General features: G+C 36.7%; 1 protein-coding gene across 1 annotated transcript in view; it reads left to right on the plus strand.

Moving 5' to 3' along the window:
- VWA3B (von Willebrand factor A domain containing 3B) overlaps positions 1-26,191 on the plus strand; it is a 486,211-nt gene that overhangs the window by 310,505 nt on the left and 149,515 nt on the right. Inside the window, exon 22 of the mRNA XM_053707714.1 lies at positions 24,969-25,273. Coding sequence (XP_053563689.1) covers positions 24,969-25,273 — 305 coding nt within the window. The remainder of the gene's footprint in view (positions 1-24,968; positions 25,274-26,191) is intronic.

A 26,191-nucleotide genomic window follows, 5' to 3' on the forward strand; every position in this document is an offset into this window, starting at 1 on the left:
AACACCGCCGACCCCTATATTATATTTATTAACCCCTAATCTGCCGCCCCCAACGTTGCCTCCACCTACCTACAATTATTAACCCCTAATCTGCCAACCGGACCTCACCGCTACTCTAATAAATGTATTAACCCCTAAAGCTAAGTCTAACCCTAACACTAACACCCCCCTAAGTTAAATATAATTTTATTCTAACAAAATAAATTAACTCTTATTAAATAAATTATTCCTATTTAAAGCTAAATACTTACCTGTAAAATAAACCCTAATATAGCTACAATATAAATTATAATTATATTGTAGCTATTTTAGGATTAATATTTATTTTACAGGCAACTTTGTATTTATTTTAACCAGGTACAATAGCTATTAAATAGTTAATAACTATTTAATAGTTACCTAGTTAAAATAATTACAAAATTACCTGTAAAATAAATCCTAACCTAAGTTACAATTAAACCTAACACTACACTATCAATAAATTAATTAAATAAAATACCTACAATTATCTACAATTAAACCTAACACTACACTATCAATAAATTTATTACATACAAATACCTACAAATAAATACAATTACATAAACTAACTAAAGTACAAAAAATAAAAAAAGAACGAAGTTACAAAAAATAAAAAAAGAACTAAGTTACAAAAAATAAAAAAATATTTACAAACATTATAAAAATATTACAACAATTTTAAGCTAATTACGCCTACTCTAAGCCCCCTCATAAAATAACAAAGCCCCCAAAATAAAAAAATGCCCTACCCTATTCTAAAATACAAATAGAAAAGCTCTTTTACCATACCAGCCCTTAAAAGGGCCTTTTGCGGGGCATGCCCCAAAGAATTCAGCTCTTTTGCCTGTAAAAAAAACATACAATACCCGCCCCCAACATTACAACCCACCACCCACATACCCCTAATCTAACCCAAACCCCCCTTAAATAAACCTAACACTAAGCCCCTGAAGATCTTCCTACCTTATCTTCACCAATCTGGGTATCACCGATCGGTCCAGGCTCCGAAGTCTTCATCCAAGCCCAAGCGGGGGCTGAAGACGTCCATCATCGGGCTGAAGTCTTGATCCAAACTTAGTTCTTTTTTTATTTTTTGTACTTTAGTTAGTTTATGTAATTGTATTTATTTGTAGGTATTTGTATGTAATTAATTTATTGATAGTGTAGTGTTAGGTTTAATTGTAGATAATTGTAGGTATTTTATTTAATTAATTTATTGATAGTGTAGTGTTAGGTTTAATTGTAACTTAGGTTAGGATTTATTTTACAGGTAATTTTGTAATTATTTTAACTAGGTAACTATTAAATAGTTATTAACTATTTAATAGCTATTGTACCTGGTTAAAATAAATACAAAGTTGCCTGTAAAATAAATATTAATCCTAAAATAGCTACAATATAATTATAATTTATATTGTAGCTATATTAGGGTTTATTTTACAGGTAAGTATTTAGCTTTAAATAGGAATAATTTATTTAATAAGAGTTAATTTATTTAGTTAGAATAAAATTATATTTAACTTAGGGGGGGTGTTAGTGTTAGGGTTAGACTTAGCTTTAGGGGTTAATACATTTATTAGAGTAGCGGTGAGGTCCGGTCGGCAGATTAGGGGTTAATAATTGTAGGTAGGTGGAGGCGACGTTGGGGGCGGCAGATTAGGGGTTAATAAATATAATATAGGGGTCGGCGGTGTTAGGGGCAGCAGATTAGGGGTACATAGGGATAATGTAGGTTGCGGCGGTGTACGGAGCGGCAGATTAGGGGTTAAAAAAATATGCAGGTGTCAGCAATAGTGGGGGTGGCAGATTAGAGGTTAATAAGTGTAAGGTTAGGGGTGTTTAGACTCGGGGTTCATGTTAGGGTGTTAGGTGCAGACTTAGAAACGGTTTCCCCATAGGAAACAATGGGGCTGCGTTAGGAGCTGAACGCTGCTTTTTTGCAGGTGTTAGGTTTTTTTCCAGCTCAAACGGCCCCATTGTTTCCTATGGGGGAATCGTGCACGAGCGTCCGTAAGCACCGCTGGTATTGAGAGTTGCAGTGGCGGTAAATTATGCTCTACGCTCCTTTTTTGGAGCCTAACGCAGCCATTCTGTGAACTCTCAATACCAGCGGTATTTAAAAGGTGCGGGGGGGGGAAAAGCCAGCGTTAGCTACGCGGGTCGTTACCGACAAAACTCTAAATCTAGCCGTATGTATTTAAAAAAGATCTCAAAGAAAATTGTATTACAAACTCAAAATGCAGTTATTATTAAACTATCATGTTTTATATTATATATAAAGAGATTGTTGTGCACTCTACTATTGTTATTTGATATTTTAACTAGGTAACTATTAAATAGTTATTAACTATTTAATAGCTATTGTACCTGGTTAAAATAAATACAAAGTTGCCTGTAAAATAAATATTAATCCTAAAATAGCTACAATATAATTATAATTTATATTGTAGCTATATTAGTATTTATTTTACAGGTAAGTATTTAGCTTTAAATAGGAATAATTTATTTAATAAGAGTTAATTTATTTTGTTAGATTTAAATTATATTTAACTTAGGGGGGTGTTAGTGTTAGGGTTAGACTTAGCTTTAGGGGTTAATACATTTATTATAGTGTTGGCGAGGTCCGGTCGGCAGATTAGGGGTTAATACTTGAAGTTAGGTGTCGGTGATGTTAGGGAGGGCAGATTAGGGTTTAATACTATTTATTATAGGGTTTTTGAGGCGGGAGTGAGGCGGATTAGGGGTTAATAACTTTATTATAGTAGCGGTGAGGTCCGGTTGGCAGATTAGGGGTTAATAAGTGTAGGTAGGTGGCGGCGACATTTGGGATGGCAGATTAGGGGTTAATAAATATAATATAGGGGTCGGCGGTGTTAGGGGCAGCAGATTAGGGGTACATAGGGATAACGTAGGTGGTGGCGGTGTGCGGTCGGCAGATTAGGGGTTAAAAAATTTTAATAGAGTGGCGGCGATGTGGGGGGACCTCGATTTAGGGGTACATAGGTAGTTTATGGGTGTTAGTGTACTTTAGAGCACAGTAGTTAAGAGCTTTATGAACCGGTGTTAGCCCAGAAAGCTCTTAACTCCTGGCTTTTTGCTGTGGCTGGAATTTTGTCGTTTTGTCGCTCACTTCAGCCAAGACTCTAAATACCGGCGTTAGAAAGATCCCATTGAAAAGATAGGATACGCAAATGGCGTAGGGGGATCTGCAGTATGGAAAAGTCGCAGCTGGAAAGTGAGCGTTAGACCCTTACCTACACGACTCTAAATACCAGCGGTAGCCCAAAACCAGCGTTAGGAGCCTCTAACGCTGGTTTTGACGGCTAACGCCAAACTCTAAATCTAGACGATATATAGCTATTAAAGGGACAGTTTACACCCATTTTTATATAACTGCATGTAATAGACACTACTATAACAAATAAGATGCACAGATACTGATATAAAAATTGAGTATAAAACTTTTTAAAAACTTACTTAGAAGCTCTCAGTTTAGCTCTGTTGAAAACGTAGTTGGAAAGCCCACTGCAAGTGGGAAATAAGACACTCCCCCTTTTTTTGCATATGAAAAGATCCTTTACACAAACAGGAGCAAGCTGGAGTAGGTATCTGACGGTATTCTCATAAAATTTGGGGCTTGGTTAGGAGTCTTAAAATCAGAGCAATGTTATTTAAAAATAAGCAAAACTATACATTTAAAAAAAAAACAACAACATGGGCTATATAAATTGATCATCTGCAAAACATTTATGCAAAGAGAAAATGAGTGTATAATGTCCCTTTAAGTATACATCATTTGTATTTCATTCTATTACGTGCATATTAGAAGTAAATGTGTTTGCTCAAGCGCAATCACGATTTGCGCTAGTCAGGTTAGCACTACTGAAGAACTGACGTAAAGGTTAGTGAGTTAAAAAAAGTTGCGTAAAACACAACATAATGCATTTGAAAGTACAGTTACACTCATATAAACAGTATCTGATAAAAATTATTCAAACAAAAATAATTAAACTTAAAGGGACATGCCAGCCACATTTTTTCTTTTATGATTTAGAAAGAGAATGCAATGTTAAACATCTTTCTAATTTACTTATATCATCTAATTTGTTTTATTCTCTTGATATTCCTTGATGAAAAGCATATCTAGATATGCTCACTAGCTGCTGATTGGTTGCTGCACATAGAGGCATCATGTGATTGGCTCACCATATGCATTGCTGTTTCTTCAAATAAGGATATTTAAAAAATTAAGCAAAATAAATTATGGAAGTAAATTGTAACGTTGTTTAAATTTCTATTCTCTATCTGAATCATGAAAGAAAGATTTTGGGTTTAGTGGCCCTTTAAAGGTTATAAGGGCTCAGATATATGGTATAAGGTGTTTGATAAAAAAGGGCTCCAACATATATATATATATATATATATATACACACACACTCACCGGCCACTATTAGGTACACCTGTTCAATTGCTTGGTAACACCAATTGCTAATCAGCCAATCACATGTTAGCAACTCAATGCATTTAGGCATCTAGACGTGGTGAAGACAAATTGCTGATGTTCAAACCAAGCATCAGAATAGGGAAGAAAGGGGATTTAAGTGACTTTGAACGTGGCATGGTTGTTGGTGCTAGACAGGCTGCTCTGAGTATTTCAAAAACTGCTGATCTACTGGGATTTTCACACACAACCATCTCTAGAATTTACAGATAATGGCCCGAAAATAAGAAAATATCCAGTGAGCGGCAGTTGTGGGGATGACAATGCCATGTTGATGTCAGAGGTCAGAAGGGAATGGGCAGACTGGGTCGAGATGATAGAAAGTCAACAGTAACTCAAATAACCACTCGTTACAACCAAGGTATGCAGAATAGCATCTCTGAACACACAAAATGTCATACCTTGAAGCAGATGGGCTACAGCAGTAGAAGACCACACCTGATGCCACTCCTGTCAGCTATGAACAGGAAACTGAAGCTACAATTCGCACAGGCTCACCAAAATTGGACAATAGAAGATTGGATAACGTTGCCTGGTCTTATGAGTCTCGATTTCAGCTGCGACATTCAGATGGTAGGGTCAGAATTTGGCATACACAACATGAAAGCGAAAAAGCCAGCGTTAGCTACGCGGGTCGTTACCGACAAAACTCTAAATCTAGCCGTATGTATTTAAAAAAGATCTCAAAGAAAATTGTATTACAAACTCAAAATGCAGTTATTATTAACCCCTTAACGACCGACGACGTATGCCATACGTCCTCAAAAAAAAAGCACTTAACGACCGAGGACGTATGGCATACGTCGTCGGTTTAACAGAGCACTGGAAGCGATCGAAATCGCTTCCAGCTGCTCTAACAGTATTGCAGGCTTGCCTTGAGGTCTAGGCATCCTGCAATACTGTTCCCGAGTGCCGGGACCGGATTGATCACTCCCCCACGAGTGATCACTTCCGGTTTCGCTCCACGTGGAGCCCGGCAGTGTTTTAGAGCATCGGAAGCGATCGGACACGCTTCCGATGCTCTGCTTGTTTGCTAAGTGCCTCGGTGGGTCGAGGCACTTAGTTAGTTATAAATTAAAATAAAAAAAAAAACAAAAAAAAACGAATAATAAAAAAAAAAGCCCTAAATAGCCCCCCCCCCCTCCCCCTTCACTAGGCATCCAAGATGGCGATGCCCAGTGCATCATGGGGCCTCTGGGGGTGTCCCTAGCCTGCATCATCATAGGGGCAAGCTAGGGTCACCCAATCTGAGCCTCCCACCCTAAAAAAAAAAATAATAATAAAATACCCCATTTGTCTGATCATGTCAATATTTGTAAATATTGACTATGATCAGTGTGGATCTCCCTCCCTCTCCTCACTTGCCATTTTGTTGGAGAGAGAGAGAGACCTGTATTTAGCAGAGAGAGAGATTTATTTCTTTTATTTGTTAAAAAATATAGAACCAAAGGCTCTTTTCAGAGCCATTAACCCCTAGCTTGCCAGTGATCACTATATATCACTGGCAGTAACATAGGTGCACTTTTTTTTTGCTGCATTTTGCTGTCTGTGCGTTTTTTTAGGGGTTAATTTTGTTGTTGTAATTTTTAAAAAACCCAAAGGCTCTTTTCAGAAACATTTAGTTAATTTAATTTAATTTTCAGAGCCATTAACCCCTAGCTTGCCAGTGATCACTATATATCACTGGCAGTAACATAGGTGCACTTTTTTTTTGCTGCATTTTGCTGTCTGTGCATTTTTTTAGGGGTTAATTTTGTTGTTGTAATTTTTTAAAAACCCAAAGGCTCTTTTCAGAAACATTTAGTTAATTTAATTTAATTTTCAGAGCCATTAACCCCTAGCTTGCCAGTGATCGCTATATATCACTGGCAGTAGCAAAGGTGCACTTTTTTTTTTGCTGCATTTTGCTGTCTGTGCATTTTTTTAGGGGTTAATTTTGTTGTTGTAATTTTTTAAAAACCCAAAGGCTCTTTTCAGAAACATTTAGTTAATTTAATTTAATTTTCAGAGCCATTAACCCCTAGCTTGCCAGTGATCGCTATATATCACTGGCAGTAGCAAAGGTGCACTTTTTTTTTGCTGCATTTTGCTGTCTGTGCATTTTTTTAGGGGTTAATTTTGTTGTTGTAATTTTTTAAAAACCCAAAGGCTCTTTTCAGAAACATTTAGTTAATTTAATTTAATTTTCAGAGCCATTAACCCCTAGCTTGCCAGTGATCGCTATATATCACTGGCAGTAGCAAAGGTGCACTTTTTTTTGCTGCATTTTGCTGTCTGTGCATTTTTTTAGGGGTTAATTTTGTTGTTGTAATTTTTTAAAAACCCAAAGGCTCTTTTCAGAAACATTTAGTTAATTTAATTTAATTTTCAGAGCCATTAACCCCTAGCTTGCCAGTGATCGCTATATATCACTGGCAGTAGCAAAGGTGCACTTTTTTGCTAGTTAATTTAGTTAATTAATTTAGTTAATTTAATTTAATTTTCAGAGCCATTAACCTCTAGCTTGCCAGTGATCGCTATAAATCACTGGCAGTAGCATAGCTGTACTTTTTTGCTAGTTAATTTAGTTAATTAATTTAGTTAATTTAATTTTTTTTAGTAATTGTTTTCTGTGATACAAAAATGTCACAGAAAAGATATAGTGCTGAGGAGGCGTATGCCATCCTTGCGTCAGAGTCAGATGCCTCTATTTCTGACTCAGACCCCAATTTTGACCCTGCCATGTGCTCAGATACATCACTAGATGCAGTCTCAACTGATAGTGATGTATCTGTGGCTGCTAGCCCCCCTGCCAGCCCCCCGGCCCGCCCCCCTGCTAGCCCCCCTGCCAGAAGGAGGCGTGTTGCTGCCATTGCTGCTGAAGAGTGGGTAACGCCTCATCTCCAGAGGCCAGATATCCCACCCTTCACAGCAAATGCTGGCATAAATATAGATGTGGCAGGTTTTAGCCCCCAGCAGTTTCTGGAAGTGTTTCTGGGCGATGATATATTGGGGAACATTGTCGCCCAAACTAATTTATATGCCCATCAGTTCCGTGCTGCAAAGCCTGGAACATATTTGGCAAAGCAGCAATGGGCCCCCATCAATGTGCCAGAATTCAAAAAATTCTGGGCATTGACTATGCTGATGGGCATCATAAAGAAACCCTCCATTCGCTCCTACTGGAGTACTAGCCCCATCTGCTCTACCCCCATTTTCTCCCAGACTATGTCGAGGAAGAGGTATGAAATGATTCTGCATTTCATGCACTTCAGCGACAACAGCCTGTGCCCCCCTAGGGAGCATCCCCAATTTGACAGGCTGTATAAAATCCGCCCCCTGATAACCCACTTTTCTGCCAGGTTTGCAGAGGCTTATACACCTGGAAGGAATATATGCGTTGATGAATCCCTAATGAAGTATAAGGGAAGGCTGGGATTCAAGCAGTATATTCCTTCCAAACGCTCCAGATATGGGGTAAAGGTGTATAAGCTCTGTGACAGCGAGACTGGGTATACTCAGGCCTTCCGGGTGTATGAGGGAAAGGATAGCCACCTTGACCCTCCAGGTTGCCCAGAACATATGGGAACCACTGGCAAGATTGTCTGGGACCTGATATTACCCCTAATGAACAAAGGGTATCACTTGTACTTAGACAATTTTTATACAAGTGTCCTTTTGTTCAAGCTACTGTATTGCTTTGATACAGTAGCTTGCGGTACAATTAAAAAGAACCGCGCAGGTTTCCCAGGACAGCTTGTACGCACCCGGCTACGAAGGGGGGAGACCTCAGCTCTGCGCCAAGAGGAGCTGTTGGCACTGAAGTACAGAGACAAGAAGGATGTATACCTTCTTACCACCATCCACACAGAGAGGACGGTGGCGGTTTCTGTACGTGGCAGAGCTGAGATCATAAGGAAGCCAGTGTGCATCAAGTCTTATAACCGGCATATGGGTGGGGTTGATCTGGCTGATCAGCTGCTGCAGCCCTATCTAATTATGCGGAAGACAAGGGCCTGGTACAAAAAGGTTGCAATTTACCTAATGCAGATTGCAACCCACAACGCTTTTTTGTTGTTCAAAAAAGCAAACCCCAGAGTTAAAAAGACTTTTTTACAGTTTCAGCTCCAGATTATTACGGGGATTTTGTACCATGATGCACCTGCTCCCCGGGCGGTGATGGGAGAGAGCAGAGTTGGGGCTACCCATTTTATTTTTAAAATCCCCCCTAATGCCACAAAGCAGAAACCACAAAAAAAATGCAGAGTCTGTACCAAGAGGGGGAAGAGAAGGGACACCATATATTACTGTCCTGATTGCCCTGGACAGCCTGCACTCTGCATTGGGGACTGCTTCAAGCGGTACCATACAATGGTCAATTTTTAAAAAAAATAAATACATTTGCTGTTACATATATATATATTTTTTTGGTTATGTTTATAGTTAGATGTTTTTTTGTTTTTTTTACTTTTACTGTGCCAGATTTTTACATTTCACTACTCTATTTTTTTCTAAAATTGGGCCTGTTTTTTTTTTTAACCAAAACCCCTGTCAAACCTATGCATGGGGGACATAGGTGTTCTCAGGGTGCCTTGCAGAAAACAACCTGAAGTATGTTTTTGTAATAACTTACAACAGTCTCTCCTAAATTATAGTCAAAAAGCAATGTGTCTGTAAAAATGAAAATTGAAAAATTACCACCATACACTTTCTCCAATTTTTTGGGCTAAAACGGTTGCTTCAAAGGCATCAAAGCACACCATATACAATACCTTGGGGTGTCAACATTTAAAAAATATACACTTTGAATGCAATAAATAAAAGTGGGGTATGCGATAGGCCCCAAACTAAAGATAGGCCTATCAGAAGAAATACTCTCATTTTTAATAACTAAAATCACAAGTCATAAAATTGTAACATAACCTTCCCAAAATCCTGGCAAACCTATGCATGGGGGGCATAGGTGTACTCAGGGTGCCTTGCAGAAAACAACCTGAAGTATTATTTTGCAATAACTTACAACAATCTCTCCTAAATCATAGTCAAAAAGCAATGTGTCTGTAAAAATGAAAATTTAAAAATTACCACCATATACTTTCTCCAATTTTTTGGGCTAAAACGGTTGCTTCAAAGGCATCAAAGCACACCATATACAATACCTTGGGGTGTCAACATTTAAAAAATATACACTTTGAATGCAATAAATAAAAGTGGGGTATGTGATAGGCCCCAAACTAAAGATAGGCCTATCAGAAGAAATACTCTCATTTTTAATAACTAAAATCATGTAACATAACCTTCCCAAAATCCTGGCAAACCTATGCATGGGGGGCATAGGTGTACTCAGGGTGCCTTGCAGAAAACAACCTGAAGTATTCTTTTGCAATAACTTACAACAGTCTCTCCTAAATCATAGTAAAAAAGCAATGTGTCTGTAACAATGAAAATTGAAAAATTACCACCATATACTTTCTCCAATTTTTTGGGCTAAAACGGTTGCTTCAAAGGCATCAAAGCACACCATATACAATACCTTGGGGTGTCAACATTTAAAAAATATACACTTTGAATGTAATAAATAAAAGTGGGGTATGTGATAGGCCCCAAACTAAAGATAGGCCTATCAGAAGAAATACTCTCATTTTTAATAACTAAAATCACAAGTCATAAAATTGTAACATAACCTTCCCAAAATCCTGGCAAACCTATGCATGGGGGGCATAGGTGTACTCAGGGTGCCTTGCAGAAAACAACCTGAAGTATTCTTTTGCAATAACTTACAACAATCTCTCCTAAATCATAGTCAAAAAGCAATGTGTCTGTAAAAATGAAAATTGAAAAATTACCACCATATACTTTCTCCAATTTTTTGGGCTAAAACGGTTGCTTCAAAGGCATCAAAGCACACCATATACAATACCTTGGGGTGTCAACATTTAAAAAATATACACTTTGAATGCAATAAATAAAAGTGGGGTATGTGATAGGCCCCAAACTAAAGATAGGCCTATCAGAAGAAATACTCTCATTTTTAATAACTAAAATCATGTAACATAACCTTCCCAAAATCCTGGCAAACCTATGCATGGGGGGCATAGGTGTACTCAGGGTGCCTTGCAGAAAACAACCTAAAGTATTCTTTTGCAATAACTTACAACAGTCTCTCCTAAATCATAGTAAAAAAGCAATGTGTCTGTAACAATGAAAATTGAAAAATTACCACCATATACTTTCTCCAATTTTTTGGGCTAAAACGGTTGCATCAAAGTCATCAAACCACTCCATGTATAATACCTTGGGGGGTCAACTTTTTAAATATAATCACATTTATGGAAAACAAATAAATTGGGGTATGTTAAAAGACCCCCAAAAAAAGACGATAGGCAAAGAAAATATGTTAAATGTGAAAAAAAATCACAAACACATGTCAGACATTTGGCATTGCACCGCCCAAACAAGCCACCAAACCTATGCATAGGTGGTATCACTGAACTCAGGAGATGTTGGTGACCACATATTGGTGTCTTCTTTGGTAGTAACACATAACAGGAGCTGTGAATCCATGTCTAAAGTACAATGTATGTGAAAAATAACACAAAGAAATGAATGCCCAATAGTTTGACAAAGACTAGTGGTTGAATTAGTGTATGGAAAGTGTTAAAACACCTGCATTTGAAATACCCTAGGATGTCTACTTTTCAAAAATATATGGTTTTATGGGGGTAAATTACATTGGCCGGCTTCAGAAATGTCTTAAATAGAACATGGGTGCATGGGATGTGAAAATGGGAAGTGTAAAAAATGGAATGCGCTTCCTAAAAATAAGGCCTTCTAGCCCCCAGAGAACCCAACACACCTATACATGGGTGGTATCACTGTACTCAGGAGATGTTGTTGAACACATATTGAGGTGTTTTTTGGCAGTAAACACATAACAGGAACTGAGAATTCATGCCTAAAGTACAATGTGTGTGAAAAATAACACAAAAAAATGACTACCCAAAAGTTTGACAAAGACTGGTGGTTAAATAAGTTCATGGAAAGTGTTAAAATACCAGCATTTCAAATACCCTAGGGTGTCTACTTCTCAAAAATATATGGTTTTATGGGGGTAAATTTCATTGACCGGCTTCAGAAATGTCCCAAATAGGACATGGGTGCATGATGACCGATGTGAAAATTCCAAGTTGAAAAACTGGAATGCGCTTCCTAAAATTAAGGCCTTCTAGCCCCCAGAGAACCCAACACACCTATACATGGGTGGTATCACTGTACTCAGGAGATGTTGTTGAACACATATTGAGGTGTTTTTTGGCAGTAAACACATAACAGGAACTGAGAATCCATGCCTAAAGTACAATGTGTGTGAAAAATAACACAAAAAAATGACTACCCAAACGTTTGACAAAGACTGGTGGTTAAATAAGTTCATGGAAAGTGTGAAAATACCAGCATTTCAAATACCCTAGGGGGTCTACTTCTCAAAAATATATGGTTTTATGGGGGTAAATTTCATTGACCGGCTTCAGAAATGTCCCAAATAGGACATGGGTGCATGATGACCGATGTGAAAATTCCAAGTTGAAAAACTGGAATGCGCTTCCTAAAAATAAGGCCTTCTAGCCCCCAGAGAACCCAACACACCTATACATGGGTGGTATCACTGTACTAAGGAGATGTTGTTGAACACATATTGAGGTGTTTTTTGGCAGTAACACATAACAGGAACTGAGAATCCATGCCTAAAGTACAATGTGTGTGAAAAATAACACAAAAAAATGACTACCCAAAAGTTTGACAAAGACTGGTGGTTGAATTAGTGCATGGAAAGTGTTAAAATACAAGCATTTGAAATACCCTAGGGTGTCTACTTTTCAAAAATATATGGTTTGATGGGGGTAAATTCCATTGACCAGCTTCAGAAATGTCCCAAATAGGACATGGGTGCATGATGACCGATGTGAAAATTCCAAGTTGAAAAACTGGAATGCGCTTCCTAAAATTAAGGCCTTTTAGCCCCCAGAGAACCCGACACACCTATACATGGGTGGTATCACTGTACTCAGGAGATGTTGTTGAACACATATTGAGGTTTTTTTTGGCAGTAACACATAACAGGAACTGAGAATCCATGCCTAAAATACAATGTGTGTGAAAAATAACACAAAATAATGACTACCCAAAAGTTTGACAAAGACTGGTGGTTGAATTAGTGCATGGAAAGTGTTAAAATACAAGCATTTGAAATACCCTAGGGTGTCTACTTTTCAAAAATATATGGTTTGATGGGGGTAAATTCCATTGACCAGCTTCAGAAATGTCCCAAATAGGACATGGGTGCATGATGACCGATGTGAAAATTCCAAGTTGAAAAACTGGAATGCGCTTCCTAAAATTAAGGCCTTTTAGCCCCCAGAGAACCCGACACACCTATACATGGGTGGTATCACTGTACTCAGGAGATGTTGTTGAACACATATTGAGGTTTTTTTTGGCAGTAACACATAACAGGAACTGAGAATCCATGCCTAAAGTACAATGTGTGTGAAAAATAACACAAAATAATGACTACCCAAAAGTTTGACAAAGACTGGTGGTTGAATTAGTGCATGGAAAGTGTTAAAATACAAGCATTTGAAATACCCTAGGGTGTCTACTTTTCAAAAATATATGGTTTGATGGGGGTAAATTCCATTGACCAGCTTCAGAAATGTCCCAAATAGGACATGGGTGCATGATGACGGATGTGAAAATTCCAAGTTGAAAAACTGGAATGCGCTTCCTAAAATTAAGGCCTTTTAGCCCCCAGAGAACCCGACACACCTATACATGGGTGGTATCACTGTACTCAGGAGATGTTGTTGAACACATATTGAGGTTTTTTTTGGCAGTAACACATAACAGGAACTGAGAATCCATGCCTAAAGTACAATGTGTGTGAAAAATAACACAAAATAATGACTACCCAAAAGTTTGACAAAGACTGGTGGTTGAATTAGTGCATGGAAAGTGTTAAAATACAAGCATTTGAAATACCCTAGGGTGTCTACTTTTCAAAAATATATGGTTTGATGGGGGTAAATTCCATTGACCAGCTTCAGAAATGTCCCAAATAGGACATGGGTGCATGATGACCGATGTGAAAATTCCAAGTTGAAAAACTGGAATGCGCTTCCTAAAAATAAGGCCTTCTAGCCCCCAGAGAACCCAACACACCTATACATAGGTGGTATCGCTGTACTCAGGAGATGTTGTTGAACACATATTGAGGTGCTTTTTGGCAGTAACACATAACAGGAACTGAGAATCCATGCCTAAAATACAATGTGTGTGAAAAATAACACAAAAAAAATGACTACCCAAAAGTTTGACAAAGACTGGTGGTTGAATTAGTGCATGGAAAGTGTTAAAATACCAGCATTTGAAATACCCTAGGGTGTCTACTTTTCAAAAATATATGGTTTGATGGGGGTAAATTCCATTGGCCAGCTTCAGAAATGTCCCAAATAGGACATGGGTGCATGATGACCGATGTGAAAATTCCAAGTTGAAAAACTGGAATGCGCTTCCTAAAATTAAGGCCTTTTAGCCCCCAGAGAACCCGACACACCTATACATGGGTGGTATCACTGTACTCAGGAGATGTTGTTGAACACATATTGAGGTTTTTTTTGGCAGTAACACATAACAGGAACTGAGAATCCATGCCTAAAGTACAATGTGTGTGAAAAATAACACAAAATAATGACTACCCAAAAGTTTGACAAAGACTGGTGGTTGAATTAGTGCATGGAAAGTGTTAAAATACAAGCATTTGAAATACCCTAGGGTGTCTACTTTTCAAAAATATATGGTTTGATGGGGGTAAATTCCATTGACCAGCTTCAGAAATGTCCCAAATAGGACATGGGTGCATGATGACCGATGTGAAAATTCCAAGTTGAAAAACTGGAATGCGCTCCCTAAAAATAAGAGCTTTTAGCCCCCCGAGAACCCGACACACCTATACATGGGTGGTATCACTGTACCCAGGAGATGCTGCTGAAGACATATGAGGGTGTTATTTGGCAGTAACCCTTAATATTATCAGTAAATGTATTCTTAAATTGCTATTTTGTCAAAAAATCAAATTATTTTTTTTTCCCCCCCAAACTTTGGCATAGATTGGTGGTAAAATGGTTGCATGAAAAAAGTCAAAATACCCCAAGTTTAATACCTTAGGTTGTCTTCTTTTAAAAAATATATACATTTGAAGGGTTATTCAGGTATTCATGACAGATATTGGTGTTACAATGTAACTATCGCCAATTTTGAAAAAACATGGTTTTGAAATAGCAAAGTGCTACTTGTACTTATTGCCCTATAACTTGCAAAAAAAGCAAAGAACATGTAAACATTGGGTATTTATAAACTCAGGACAAAATTTAGAAACTGTTTAGCATTGGTATTTTATGGTGGTTGTAGATGTGTAAGAGATTTTGGGGCTCAAAGTTAGAAAAAGTGCATTTTCTTTCATTTTTTCCTCATATTTTATATTTTTTTTTATAGTAAATTATAAGATATGATGAAAAAAATGGTATCTTTAGAAAGTCCATTTAATGACGAGAAAAACAGTATATAATATGTGTGGGTACAGTAAATGAGTAAGAGGAAAATTACAGTTAAATACAAACATCGCAGAAATGCAAAAATAGCCTTGGTCCCAGATGGTCAACAAATTGAAAAGTGGTCTGGTCACTAAGGGGTTAAACTATCATGTTTTATATTATATATAAAGAGATTGTTGTGCACTCTACTATTGTTATTTGATATTTTAACTAGGTAACTATTAAATAGTTATTAACTATTTAATAGCTATTGTACCTGGTTAAAATAAATACAAAGTTGCCTGTAAAATAAATATTAATCCTAAAATAGCTACAATATAATTATAATTTATATTGTAGCTATATTAGTATTTATTTTACAGGTAAGTATTTAGCTTTAAATAGGAATAATTTATTTAATAAGAGTTAATTTATTTTGTTAGATTTAAATTATATTTAACTTAGGGGGGTGTTAGTGTTAGGGTTAGACTTAGCTTTAGGGGTTAATACATTTATTATAGTGTTGGCGAGGTCCGGTCGGCAGATTAGGGGTTAATACTTGAAGTTAGGTGTCGGTGATGTTAGGGAGGGCAGATTAGGGTTTAATACTATTTATTATAGGGTTTTTGAGGCGGGAGTGAGGCGGATTAGGGGTTAATAACTTTATTATAGTAGCGGTGAGGTCCGGTTGGCAGATTAGGGGTTAATAAGTGTAGGTAGGTGGCGGCGACATTTGGGATGGCAGATTAGGGGTTAACTAATATAATATAGGGGTCGGCGGTGTTAGGGGCAGCAGATTAGGGGTACATAGGGATAACGTAGGTGGTGGCGGTGTGCGGTCGGCAGATTAGGGGTTAAAAAATTTTAATAGAGTGGCGGCGATGTGGGGGGACCTCGATTTAGGGGTACATAGGTAGTTTATGGGTGTTAGTGTACTTTAGAGCACAGTAGTTAAGAGCTTTATGAACCGGCGTTAGCCCAGAAAGCTCTTAACTCCTGGCTTTTTGCTGTGGCTGGAATTTTGTCGTTTTGTCGCTCACTTCAGCCAAGACTCTAAATACCGGCGTTAGAAAGATCCCATTGAAAAGATAGGATACGCAAATGGCGTAGGGGGATCTGCAGTATGGAAAAGTCGCAGCTGGAAAGTGAGCGTTAGACCCTTACCTACACGACTCTAAATACCAGCGGTAGCCCAAAACCAGCGTTAGGAGCCTCTAACGCTGGTTTTGACGGCTAACGCCAAACTCTAAATCTAGACGATATATAGCTATTAAAGGGACAGTTTACACCCATTTTTATATAACTGCATGTAATAGACACTACTATAACAAATAAGATGCACAGATACTGATATAAAAATTGAGTATAAAACTTTTTAAAAACTTACTTAGAAGCTCTCAGTTTAGCTCTGTTGAAAACGTAGTTGGAAAGCCCACTGCAAGTGGGAAATAAGACACTCCCCCTTTTTTTGCATATGAAAAGATCCTTTACACAAACAGGAGCAAGCTGGAGTAGGTATCTGACGGTATTCTCATAAAATTTGGGGCTTGGTTAGGAGTCTTAAAATCAGAGCAATGTTATTTAAAAATAAGCAAAACTATACATTTAAAAAAAAAACAACAACATGGGCTATATAAATTGATCATCTGCAAAACATTTATGCAAAGAGAAAATGAGTGTATAATGTCCCTTTAAGTATACATCATTTGTATTTCATTCTATTACGTGCATATTAGAAGTAAATGTGTTTGCTCAAGCGCAATCACGATTTGCGCTAGTCAGGTTAGCACTACTGAAGAACTGACGTAAAGGTTAGTGAGTTAAAAAAAAGTTGCGTAAAACACAACATAATGCATTTGAAAGTACAGTTACACTCATATAAACAGTATCTGATAAAAATTATTCAAACAAAAATAATTAAACTTAAAGGTTATAAGGGCTCAGATATATGGTATAAGGTGTTTGATAAAAAAGGGCTCCAAAATATATATATATATATATATATATATATATATATATATATATATATATATATATATATATATACACACACACTCACCGGCCACTATTAGGTACACCTGTTCAATTGCTTGGTAACACCAATTGCTAATCAGCCAATCACATGTTAGCAACTCAATGCATTTAGGCATCTAGACGTGGTGAAGACAAATTGCTGATGTTCAAACCAAGCATCAGAATAGGGAAGAAAGGGGATTTAAGTGACTTTGAACGTGGCATGGTTGTTGGTGCTAGACAGGCTGCTCTGAGTATTTCAAAAACTGCTGATCTACTGGGATTTTCACACACAACCATCTCTAGAATTTACAGATAATGGCCCGAAAATAAGAAAATATCCAGTGAGCGGCAGTTGTGGGGATGACAATGCCATGTTGATGTCAGAGGTCAGAAGGGAATGGGCAGACTGGGTCGAGATGATAGAAAGTCAACAGTAACTCAAATAACCACTCGTTACAACCAAGGTATGCAGAATAGCATCTCTGAACACACAAAATGTCATACCTTGAAGCAGATGGGCTACAGCAGTAGAAGACCACACCTGATGCCACTCCTGTCAGCTATGAACAGGAAACTGAAGCTACAATTCGCACAGGCTCACCAAAATTGGACAATAGAAGATTGGATAACGTTGCCTGGTCTTATGAGTCTCGATTTCAGCTGCGACATTCAGATGGTAGGGTCAGAATTTGGCATACACAACATGAAAGCGAAAAAGCCAGCGTTAGCTACGCGGGTCGTTACCGACAAAACTCTAAATCTAGCCGTATGTATTTAAAAAAGATCTCAAAGAAAATTGTATTACAAACTCAAAATGCAGTTATTATTAAACTATCATGTTTTATATTATATATAAAGAGATTGTTGTGCACTCTACTATTGTTATTTGATATTTTAACTAGGTAACTATTAAATAGTTATTAACTATTTAATAGCTATTGTACCTGGTTAAAATAAATACAAAGTTGCCTGTAAAATAAATATTAATCCTAAAATAGCTACAATATAATTATAATTTATATTGTAGCTATATTAGTATTTATTTTACAGGTAAGTATTTAGCTTTAAATAGGAATAATTTATTTAATAAGAGTTAATTTATTTTGTTAGATTTAAATTATATTTAACTTAGGGGGGTGTTAGTGTTAGGGTTAGACTTAGCTTTAGGGGTTAATACATTTATTATAGTGTTGGCGAGGTCCGGTCGGCAGATTAGGGGTTAATACTTGAAGTTAGGTGTCGGTGATGTTAGGGAGGGCAGATTAGGGTTTAATACTATTTATTATAGGGTTTTTGAGGCGGGAGTGAGGCGGATTAGGGGTTAATAACTTTATTATAGTAGCGGTGAGGTCCGGTTGGCAGATTAGGGGTTAATAAGTGTAGGTAGGTGGCGGCGACATTTGGGATGGCAGATTAGGGGTTAATAAATATAATATAGGGGTCGGCGGTGTTAGGGGCAGCAGATTAGGGGTACATAGGGATAACGTAGGTGGTGGCGGTGTGCGGTCGGCAGATTAGGGGTTAAAAATTTTAATAGAGTGGCGGCGATGTGGGGGGACCTCGATTTAGGGGTACATAGGTAGTTTATGGGTGTTAGTGTACTTTAGAGCACAGTAGTTAAGAGCTTTATGAACCGGCGTTAGCCCAGAAAGCTCTTAACTCCTGGCTTTTTGCTGTGGCTGGAATTTTGTCGTTTTGTCGCTCACTTCAGCCAAGACTCTAAATACCGGCGTTAGAAAGATCCCATTGAAAAGATAGGATACGCAAATGGCGTAGGGGGATCTGCAGTATGGAAAAGTCGCAGCTGGAAAGTGAGCGTTAGACCCTTACCTACACGACTCTAAATACCAGCGGTAGCCCAAAACCAGCGTTAGGAGCCTCTAACGCTGGTTTTGACGGCTAACGCCAAACTCTAAATCTAGACGATATATAGCTATTAAAGGGACAGTTTACACCCATTTTTATATAACTGCATGTAATAGACACTACTATAACAAATAAGATGCACAGATACTGATATAAAAATTGAGTATAAAACTTTTTTAAAACTTACTTAGAAGCTCTCAGTTTAGCTCTGTTGAAAACGTAGTTGGAAAGCCCACTGCAAGTGGGAAATAAGACACTCCCCCTTTTTTGCATATGAAAAGATCCTTTACACAAACAGGAGCAAGCTGGAGTAGGTATCTGACGGTATTCTCATAAAATTTGGGGCTTGGTTAGGAGTCTTAAAATCAGAGCAATGTTATTTAAAAATAAGTAAAACTATACATTTAAAAAAAAAAAACAACAACATGGGCTATATAAATTGATCATCTGCAAAACATTTATGCAAAGAGAAAATGAGTGTATAATGTCCCTTTAAGTATACATCATTTGTATTTCATTCTATTACGTGCATATTAGAAGTAAATGTGTTTGCTCAAGCGCAATCACGATTTGCGCTAGTCAGGTTAGCACTACTGAAGAACTGACGTAAAGGTTAGTGAGTTAAAAAAAGTTGCGTAAAACACAACATAATGCATTTGAAAGTACAGTTACACTCATATAAACAGTATCTGATAAAAATTATTCAAACAAAAATAATTAAACTTAAAGGTTATAAGGGCTCAGATATATGGTATAAGGTGTTTGATAAAAAAGGGCTCCAACATATATATATATATATATATATATATATATATATATATACACACACACTCACCGGCCACTATTAGGTACACCTGTTCAATTGCTTGGTAACACCAATTGCTAATCAGCCAATCACATGTTAGCAACTCAATGCATTTAGGCATCTAGACGTGGTGAAGACAAATTGCTGATGTTCAAACCAAGCATCAGAATAGGGAAGAAAGGGTATTTAAGTGACTTTGAACGTGGCATGGTTGTTGGTGCTAGACAGGCTGCTCTGAGTATTTCAAAAACTGCTGATCTACTGGGATTTTCACACACAACCATCTCTAGAATTTACAGATAATGGCCCGAAAATAAGAAAATATCCAGTGAGCGGCAGTTGTGGGGATGACAATGTCATGTTGATGTCAGAGGTCAGAAGGGAATGGGCAGACTGGGTCGAGATGATAGAAAGTCAACAGTAACTCAAATAACCACTCGTTACAACCAAGGTATGCAGAATAGCATCTCTGAACACACAAAATGTCATACCTTGAAGCAGATGGGCTACAGCAGTAGAAGACCACACCTGATGCCACTCCTGTCAGCTATGAACAGGAAACTGAAGCTACAATTCGCACAGGCTCACCAAAATTGGACAATAGAAGATTGGATAACGTTGCCTGGTCTTATGAGTCTCGATTTCAGCTGCGACATTCAGATGGTAGGGTCAGAATTTGGCATACACAACATGAAAGCATGGATCCATTCTACCTTGTATCAACGTTTTAGGCTGGTGTTGGTGGTGTAATGTTGTCAGGGATATTTTCTTGGCACACTTTGGGCCCTTTAGTGCCAATTGAGCATCGTTATAATGACACAGCCTACCTAAGTATTGTTGCTGACCATGTCCATCCCTTTATGACTACAGTGTACCCATCTTCTGATGGCTACTTCCAGTAGGATAATGCACCATGTCACAAAGCTCAAATCATCTTAAACTGGTTTCTGGAACATGACAATGAGTTCACTATACTCAGATGGCCTCCACAGTCACCAGATTTCAATCCAATAGAACACCTTTGGGATGTAGTGGAACGGGAGATTCGCATCATGGATGTGCAGCCGACAAATCTGCAGCAACTGAGTGATGCTATCATGTCAATATGGACTAAAATCTCAGAGGAATGTTTCAAACATATTGTTGAATCTATGCCACGAAGAATTAAGGCAGTTTTGAAGGCAAAAGCGGGTCCAACCCGGTACTAGCAAGGTGTACCTAATAAAGTGTCCAGTGAGTGAATATACTGTATATACACACACACACTCATATTGGAGCCCTTTGCAGTCAAATACCTGAAAACATGAAAAATCATTTTTATTCCATATTATTATTTTAAAATTTATCTGTTTATTTACTGTAAATATTTTACATTCCAATTTTCCTTATACAATACATTGTTCATAATACAAAATATTACTGTATAGGTATTTTTGTAATTGATAATCCTATTTATATATATATCTACATATAAATATATATTTTACCAAAAAATCATATATATAAATATCTATTTAACAATACAAAGAACATATTCTCCTATGTGAAGATTGGATTTAGTGCTCTTAGTTTAATTCACAATCGGGTTAGCGTATGAGTATAGGTGTTAGGCTTTTTTCAGTTTGCGTGCTCCATTGAAATCTATAGGGAGAATATGTTAACATAGTCTCAATATCCGTAGTACAACTCTTTGCGTGTGCACCGGGTTTAGCTTGCGTGCAAACTTTCAACTTGTAATATAAATGCTACCAACACGCTCAAAATTTTTTAATTTCTACTGAAGTTAATGCTCGAGCGGGAGTGCTGAATTGCGCACCACTTGTAATCTAGCCCACATTGTTTCTAACTTGTATGGAGTAATTATTCCAAGTTTAGGCACAAGCGTTCAGTACAGAGCATACATAAATATGCCTGTATTTAAAAAGCACATTATATGCTTGAGTGGTGTTTACACAAGATTACTAGAATTCATTCTGCTAGCTTCCATCTTTTATTCTCTTGATGTACTTCATTCTCTCCATGCCACTTTTACCTTTTGCATAATTCATTTCATTTGGATTGAGCAGATTGCTGTAGGGTATTATCATCATCAGACTCTACCGATTTTAAAAGCTCTTATTAATGCCTCAAATGTTCTTCATTCTTTCATTCCCTGAGACAAATAATATCTCCTGCATCAAGAAAATAATTGTCCCTTCACAAAAGTCTGTATTATATCCAGAAGACACTGTTAAAGCATAAAATGAGATTCAATGCAGTCATAAGAGTGCTGCCCTGGCAACAACAAGACAAATAAACAAGGATTCATTTTATGGGCTATTTAACTGCTTAATGCAATGTCAAGAAACGGCATCATTGGGTTTGGGTCTCCTTCATTTACAATTAAGTTATACTTAGTAATATAGAAGTAGAGTCTTCAAAGCTTGCCTTAGTTATTTATTTATGTATTTATTTATATATTGTTTAAAAGGCAAAATCTTTATTTAAAAAAGTTACTGAAACAAAGTTTTATCATAAGATTAAAGGGACATGAAACCCCCAAAAAATATTTCAGACAGAATATACGATTTTAAACAACTTTCCAATTTACTGGTATTATCAACTTTGCTTCATTCTCTTGGTATACTTTGTTGAAGGAGCAGCAATGTATTACTGAGAGCTACCTGAATATATCAGCTGGGCCAATGACAGAATGTATACACGTGCAGCCATCAATCAGCAGCTAGCTCCCAGTAAAGCATTGCTGCTCCCAAGCTTACCTAGGTATGCTTTTAAATAAACAAAGGACACCATTTATTTTTCTAATCTATGTTCTATTTATAGGGAAAAAAGTTTCCAATTATTTTATACTACATACAGTATATCATTATGATTATAAATTATACTGTTCAAGGTTTTTAATAAAAATGCATATGTATAGTAACCACATTTTCTTTTATGATTCAGACATACAATTTTAAACAACTTTACAATTTAATTATATTATCAAATTTTCTTCATTCTCTTGTTATCCATTGCTGAAGGGGCAGCATTGCACTACTGACAGGAAGCTGAAAATATCTATTTAGCCAATCACAAGAGACAAATGTGCAGGCACCAATAAGCAGCAGCTCCCACTGTTGTATGATATGTGTGTATTCATTTTTTAACAAGTGATACTAAGAGAACGAAGCACATTTGAATATAGAAGTGAATTTAAAAGTGTCTTAAAATGGCATGCTCTATCTGAATCATGAAAGTTTTATTTTGACTTTCCTATCCCTTTAACTTTTGAAAACCTATTACAAAAGTAATTTAATATACATATATTACAAGGCACTGGGAGAGAATGTCACTACTGAGGCTTTAAAGAAGAACAAGGGAAATAAAGCTTCTTTTAAAGGGACAGTCTACACCAGAATTTTTATTGTTTTAAAAGATAGATAATCCCTTTATTACCCATTTCCCAGTTTTGCATAACCAACACAGTTATATTAATATACTTTTAACCTCTGTGATTATCTTCTATCTAAGCCTCTGCAAACTGCACCTTTATTTCAGTTCTTTTGACAGACTTGCAGTTTAGCCAATCAGTGCCTGCTCCCAGATAACTTCACGTGCACGAGCACAGTGTTATCTATATGAAATACGTGAACTAACACCCTCTAGTGGTGAAAAACTGTTAAAATGCATTCTGAAAAGAGGTGGCCTTCAAGGTCTAAGAAATTAGCATATGAACCTCCTAGGTTAAGATTTCAACTAAGAATACCATGAGAACAAAACAAAATTGGTGATAAAAGTAAATTGGAAAATTGTTTAAAATTACATGCTTTATCTGAATCATGAAAGTTTATTTTGGCCTAGACTGTCCCTTTAACTGTGTGAGTTGCTTTTAGGTCTAATATGTTGCTTCCCATGTTGAAACCCAGAGCCTGTTTAGTCTCATTACCTGTATATTTTAATTCAAACAGTGCTTGAAAACTCGCTGCAATTCACAAAAATATTGGCAGTATATTTATCTTTTTCTGTATTTCTTGTAAATGCAAATCAGGCAGCAGAATGAGGTAATAAATTCAGTTCATATATAGATATTTATATCTACACCTAAAAAAAGAAAATAAACAATTATGGCTGAATTTACACAGGTCAGAGATCGGTCAGAATACCCTTTGCAACTTATAATACCAAATATAAAACTTTTTTAAGAATTACTAAAGTTCTAAAAAAAATCATAATATAAATGAGATCGGTCAGAATACCCTTTGCAACTTATAATACCAAATATAAAACTTTTTTAAGAATTACTAAAGTTATAAAAAAAAATCATAATATAAATGAGATTTTGTTTAAAACCATGGAGAAATATATTGACTAAACATAGGAGTCTGTTATAGATATAAAATAGTTTATGAAATATATTTGCACAACTGTTGTGCCTGAAAACAGCTGATCACAGGTGAAGGTGGCACTTGCAGAACAATTTTGTTATACCATAAGGTTAGCGTTGTTAAGCAATATACTCTAATAAGCTTTCTTCTAAAAACTATCAAGTTGCTGAACTTTAAAATAAATAAATATGAAGGTGAGGTCACGTCTCAACTAACTAAGGATATCTACTCAGGAGTTTTTTTTTTTTTATCTTAGGCCAACTAGGCCTGTGCAAGGGCAGCGGCTTTTGCAGAGGGTAGCAAATATTAATGGGTAGTATTTTAACATGATACTACAACTCACAGCTATACTCCATTTCGGAGAAATATATGATGCAAAAATTAGCTAATGTAGTTAGCAATGGGGTGGTTTGGGGGACAGCCGATTCCCCAGCGCCACTAAACCTAGTAAAAAACAGAAATCGATAAAATCTTACACCAGACAAATTGTTTAACATTTTGCAGCTTCTTTTTTTAACCAGCAATGTTAATTCCGCTTAAGGTTTTAACATGTTTAGAGTCACTTCAACTTAAATGGTTTTGTTTGTTTTTTGTACAGCATAATTATGCATTCTACAAAACATTTTTAAAGCTTCTTGGTAATATTTTTTTTAAACTATCTATATAATACTACATTCAGGATTATATTAGCTACATTGGCTTATTGGTGCTTGTTTCTAATTACATCTAATTACTACTATATATGACTTTTGTAAATACTGGTAAGAAGGCAGACACATATTTTACACTGTTTTGTTGTTATGAAATTGTTATTTGTTTTCTTCCAGGTTCTTCTTCACCAATAATTGATAAATTGTTTTCAGAACCTGAACAATTCCCAAAGATAGGTTGGTCAGAACATCCAAAAACTTCTACTCCAAGGTCAGAACATCCAAAAATCTTCACCCCAGGGTCAAAACATCCAAAAACCTCCACCTCAAGTTCAGAACATCCAAAAACATCCACGCCAACGTTTCCATGTGCTTCTAGTGGTGCAGATCTTTTTGCTTTAGACACTGATATTAACACAAAACTGGAAAGCTTAGCATCTCAGATCTCACAATATCAGAAGGAGCACACAAAGCAGCAACAAGTGAGTGTGTAACAGAGTTCAGTGGAGTATGCAGGCAATAGACATTTGATAATAAAATTACATACTGTGTTACAGACAAAAATTAGAACACTATATCCCAAAATCTTATGTTAATGCATCATTCACAACATAATTGTTTAAGGGGTTGCGCTCTTCTATCTGTGTTTGCTGTTACTCTTTCTTTCCTCATCCCGTTGTCATCAAGAGCCTTGCAGGCAGCTCAGTGCTTTAAGTGTGATGATGTCACATGGTATGAGTGCCATTATCCCCATTATCAGTGGTATGGGTGGGGGTTCTTTTGGAACCTGTTTCTCATCCCCTGCCATACTTACAGGCACAACTTTCCACTCAATATAAAGAAGGAAGTCTGTCATACAAAATGCCATATAGAGGTGCATTGTGAGGTCTCAAACCACTGCCATTAGTAGCCAATTGTCATAAAGCAGCAATCACTTATCTATTTTATTAACTGTACTGGGAGGGGGGGGGCGGAGGCTACAAAGGAGTCCCTATCTGCTAAAGACAGCATACAACAAACACAATACCCTTTATATGAAATAGGAGATTAAGTAGCAGGTATTTACAAAAAGGGAATTAAATATCAAACTGAAATACGAATGAAATGATGACAGAGTTATTAAAACTTTGAGTTGGTTACAGCTATTTTTAATTTTAATACTAATAGTGAGTGAACTTGTTTTTTCTATAATTAATAAGGGCTGTTTTAATTGTCATTAAACATAGTTGATACAAATGTATACTTTGGATATATTCAGATTTGGTAATAACAGTTGCCTTGGGCTTCTCTCTCTTTTTTTTATATGTTTTATTTCAGATGCTACAGGGTCAGTTTGCGTGACAAAGGAATCACATAATTTTAGTATCAACACTGTTAAAGGGACATTGTACACTAGATTT

The sequence above is a fragment of the Bombina bombina genome, chromosome 3, assembly GCF_027579735.1.
Source record: "Bombina bombina isolate aBomBom1 chromosome 3, aBomBom1.pri, whole genome shotgun sequence".
NCBI lineage: Eukaryota > Metazoa > Chordata > Amphibia > Anura > Bombinatoridae > Bombina > Bombina bombina.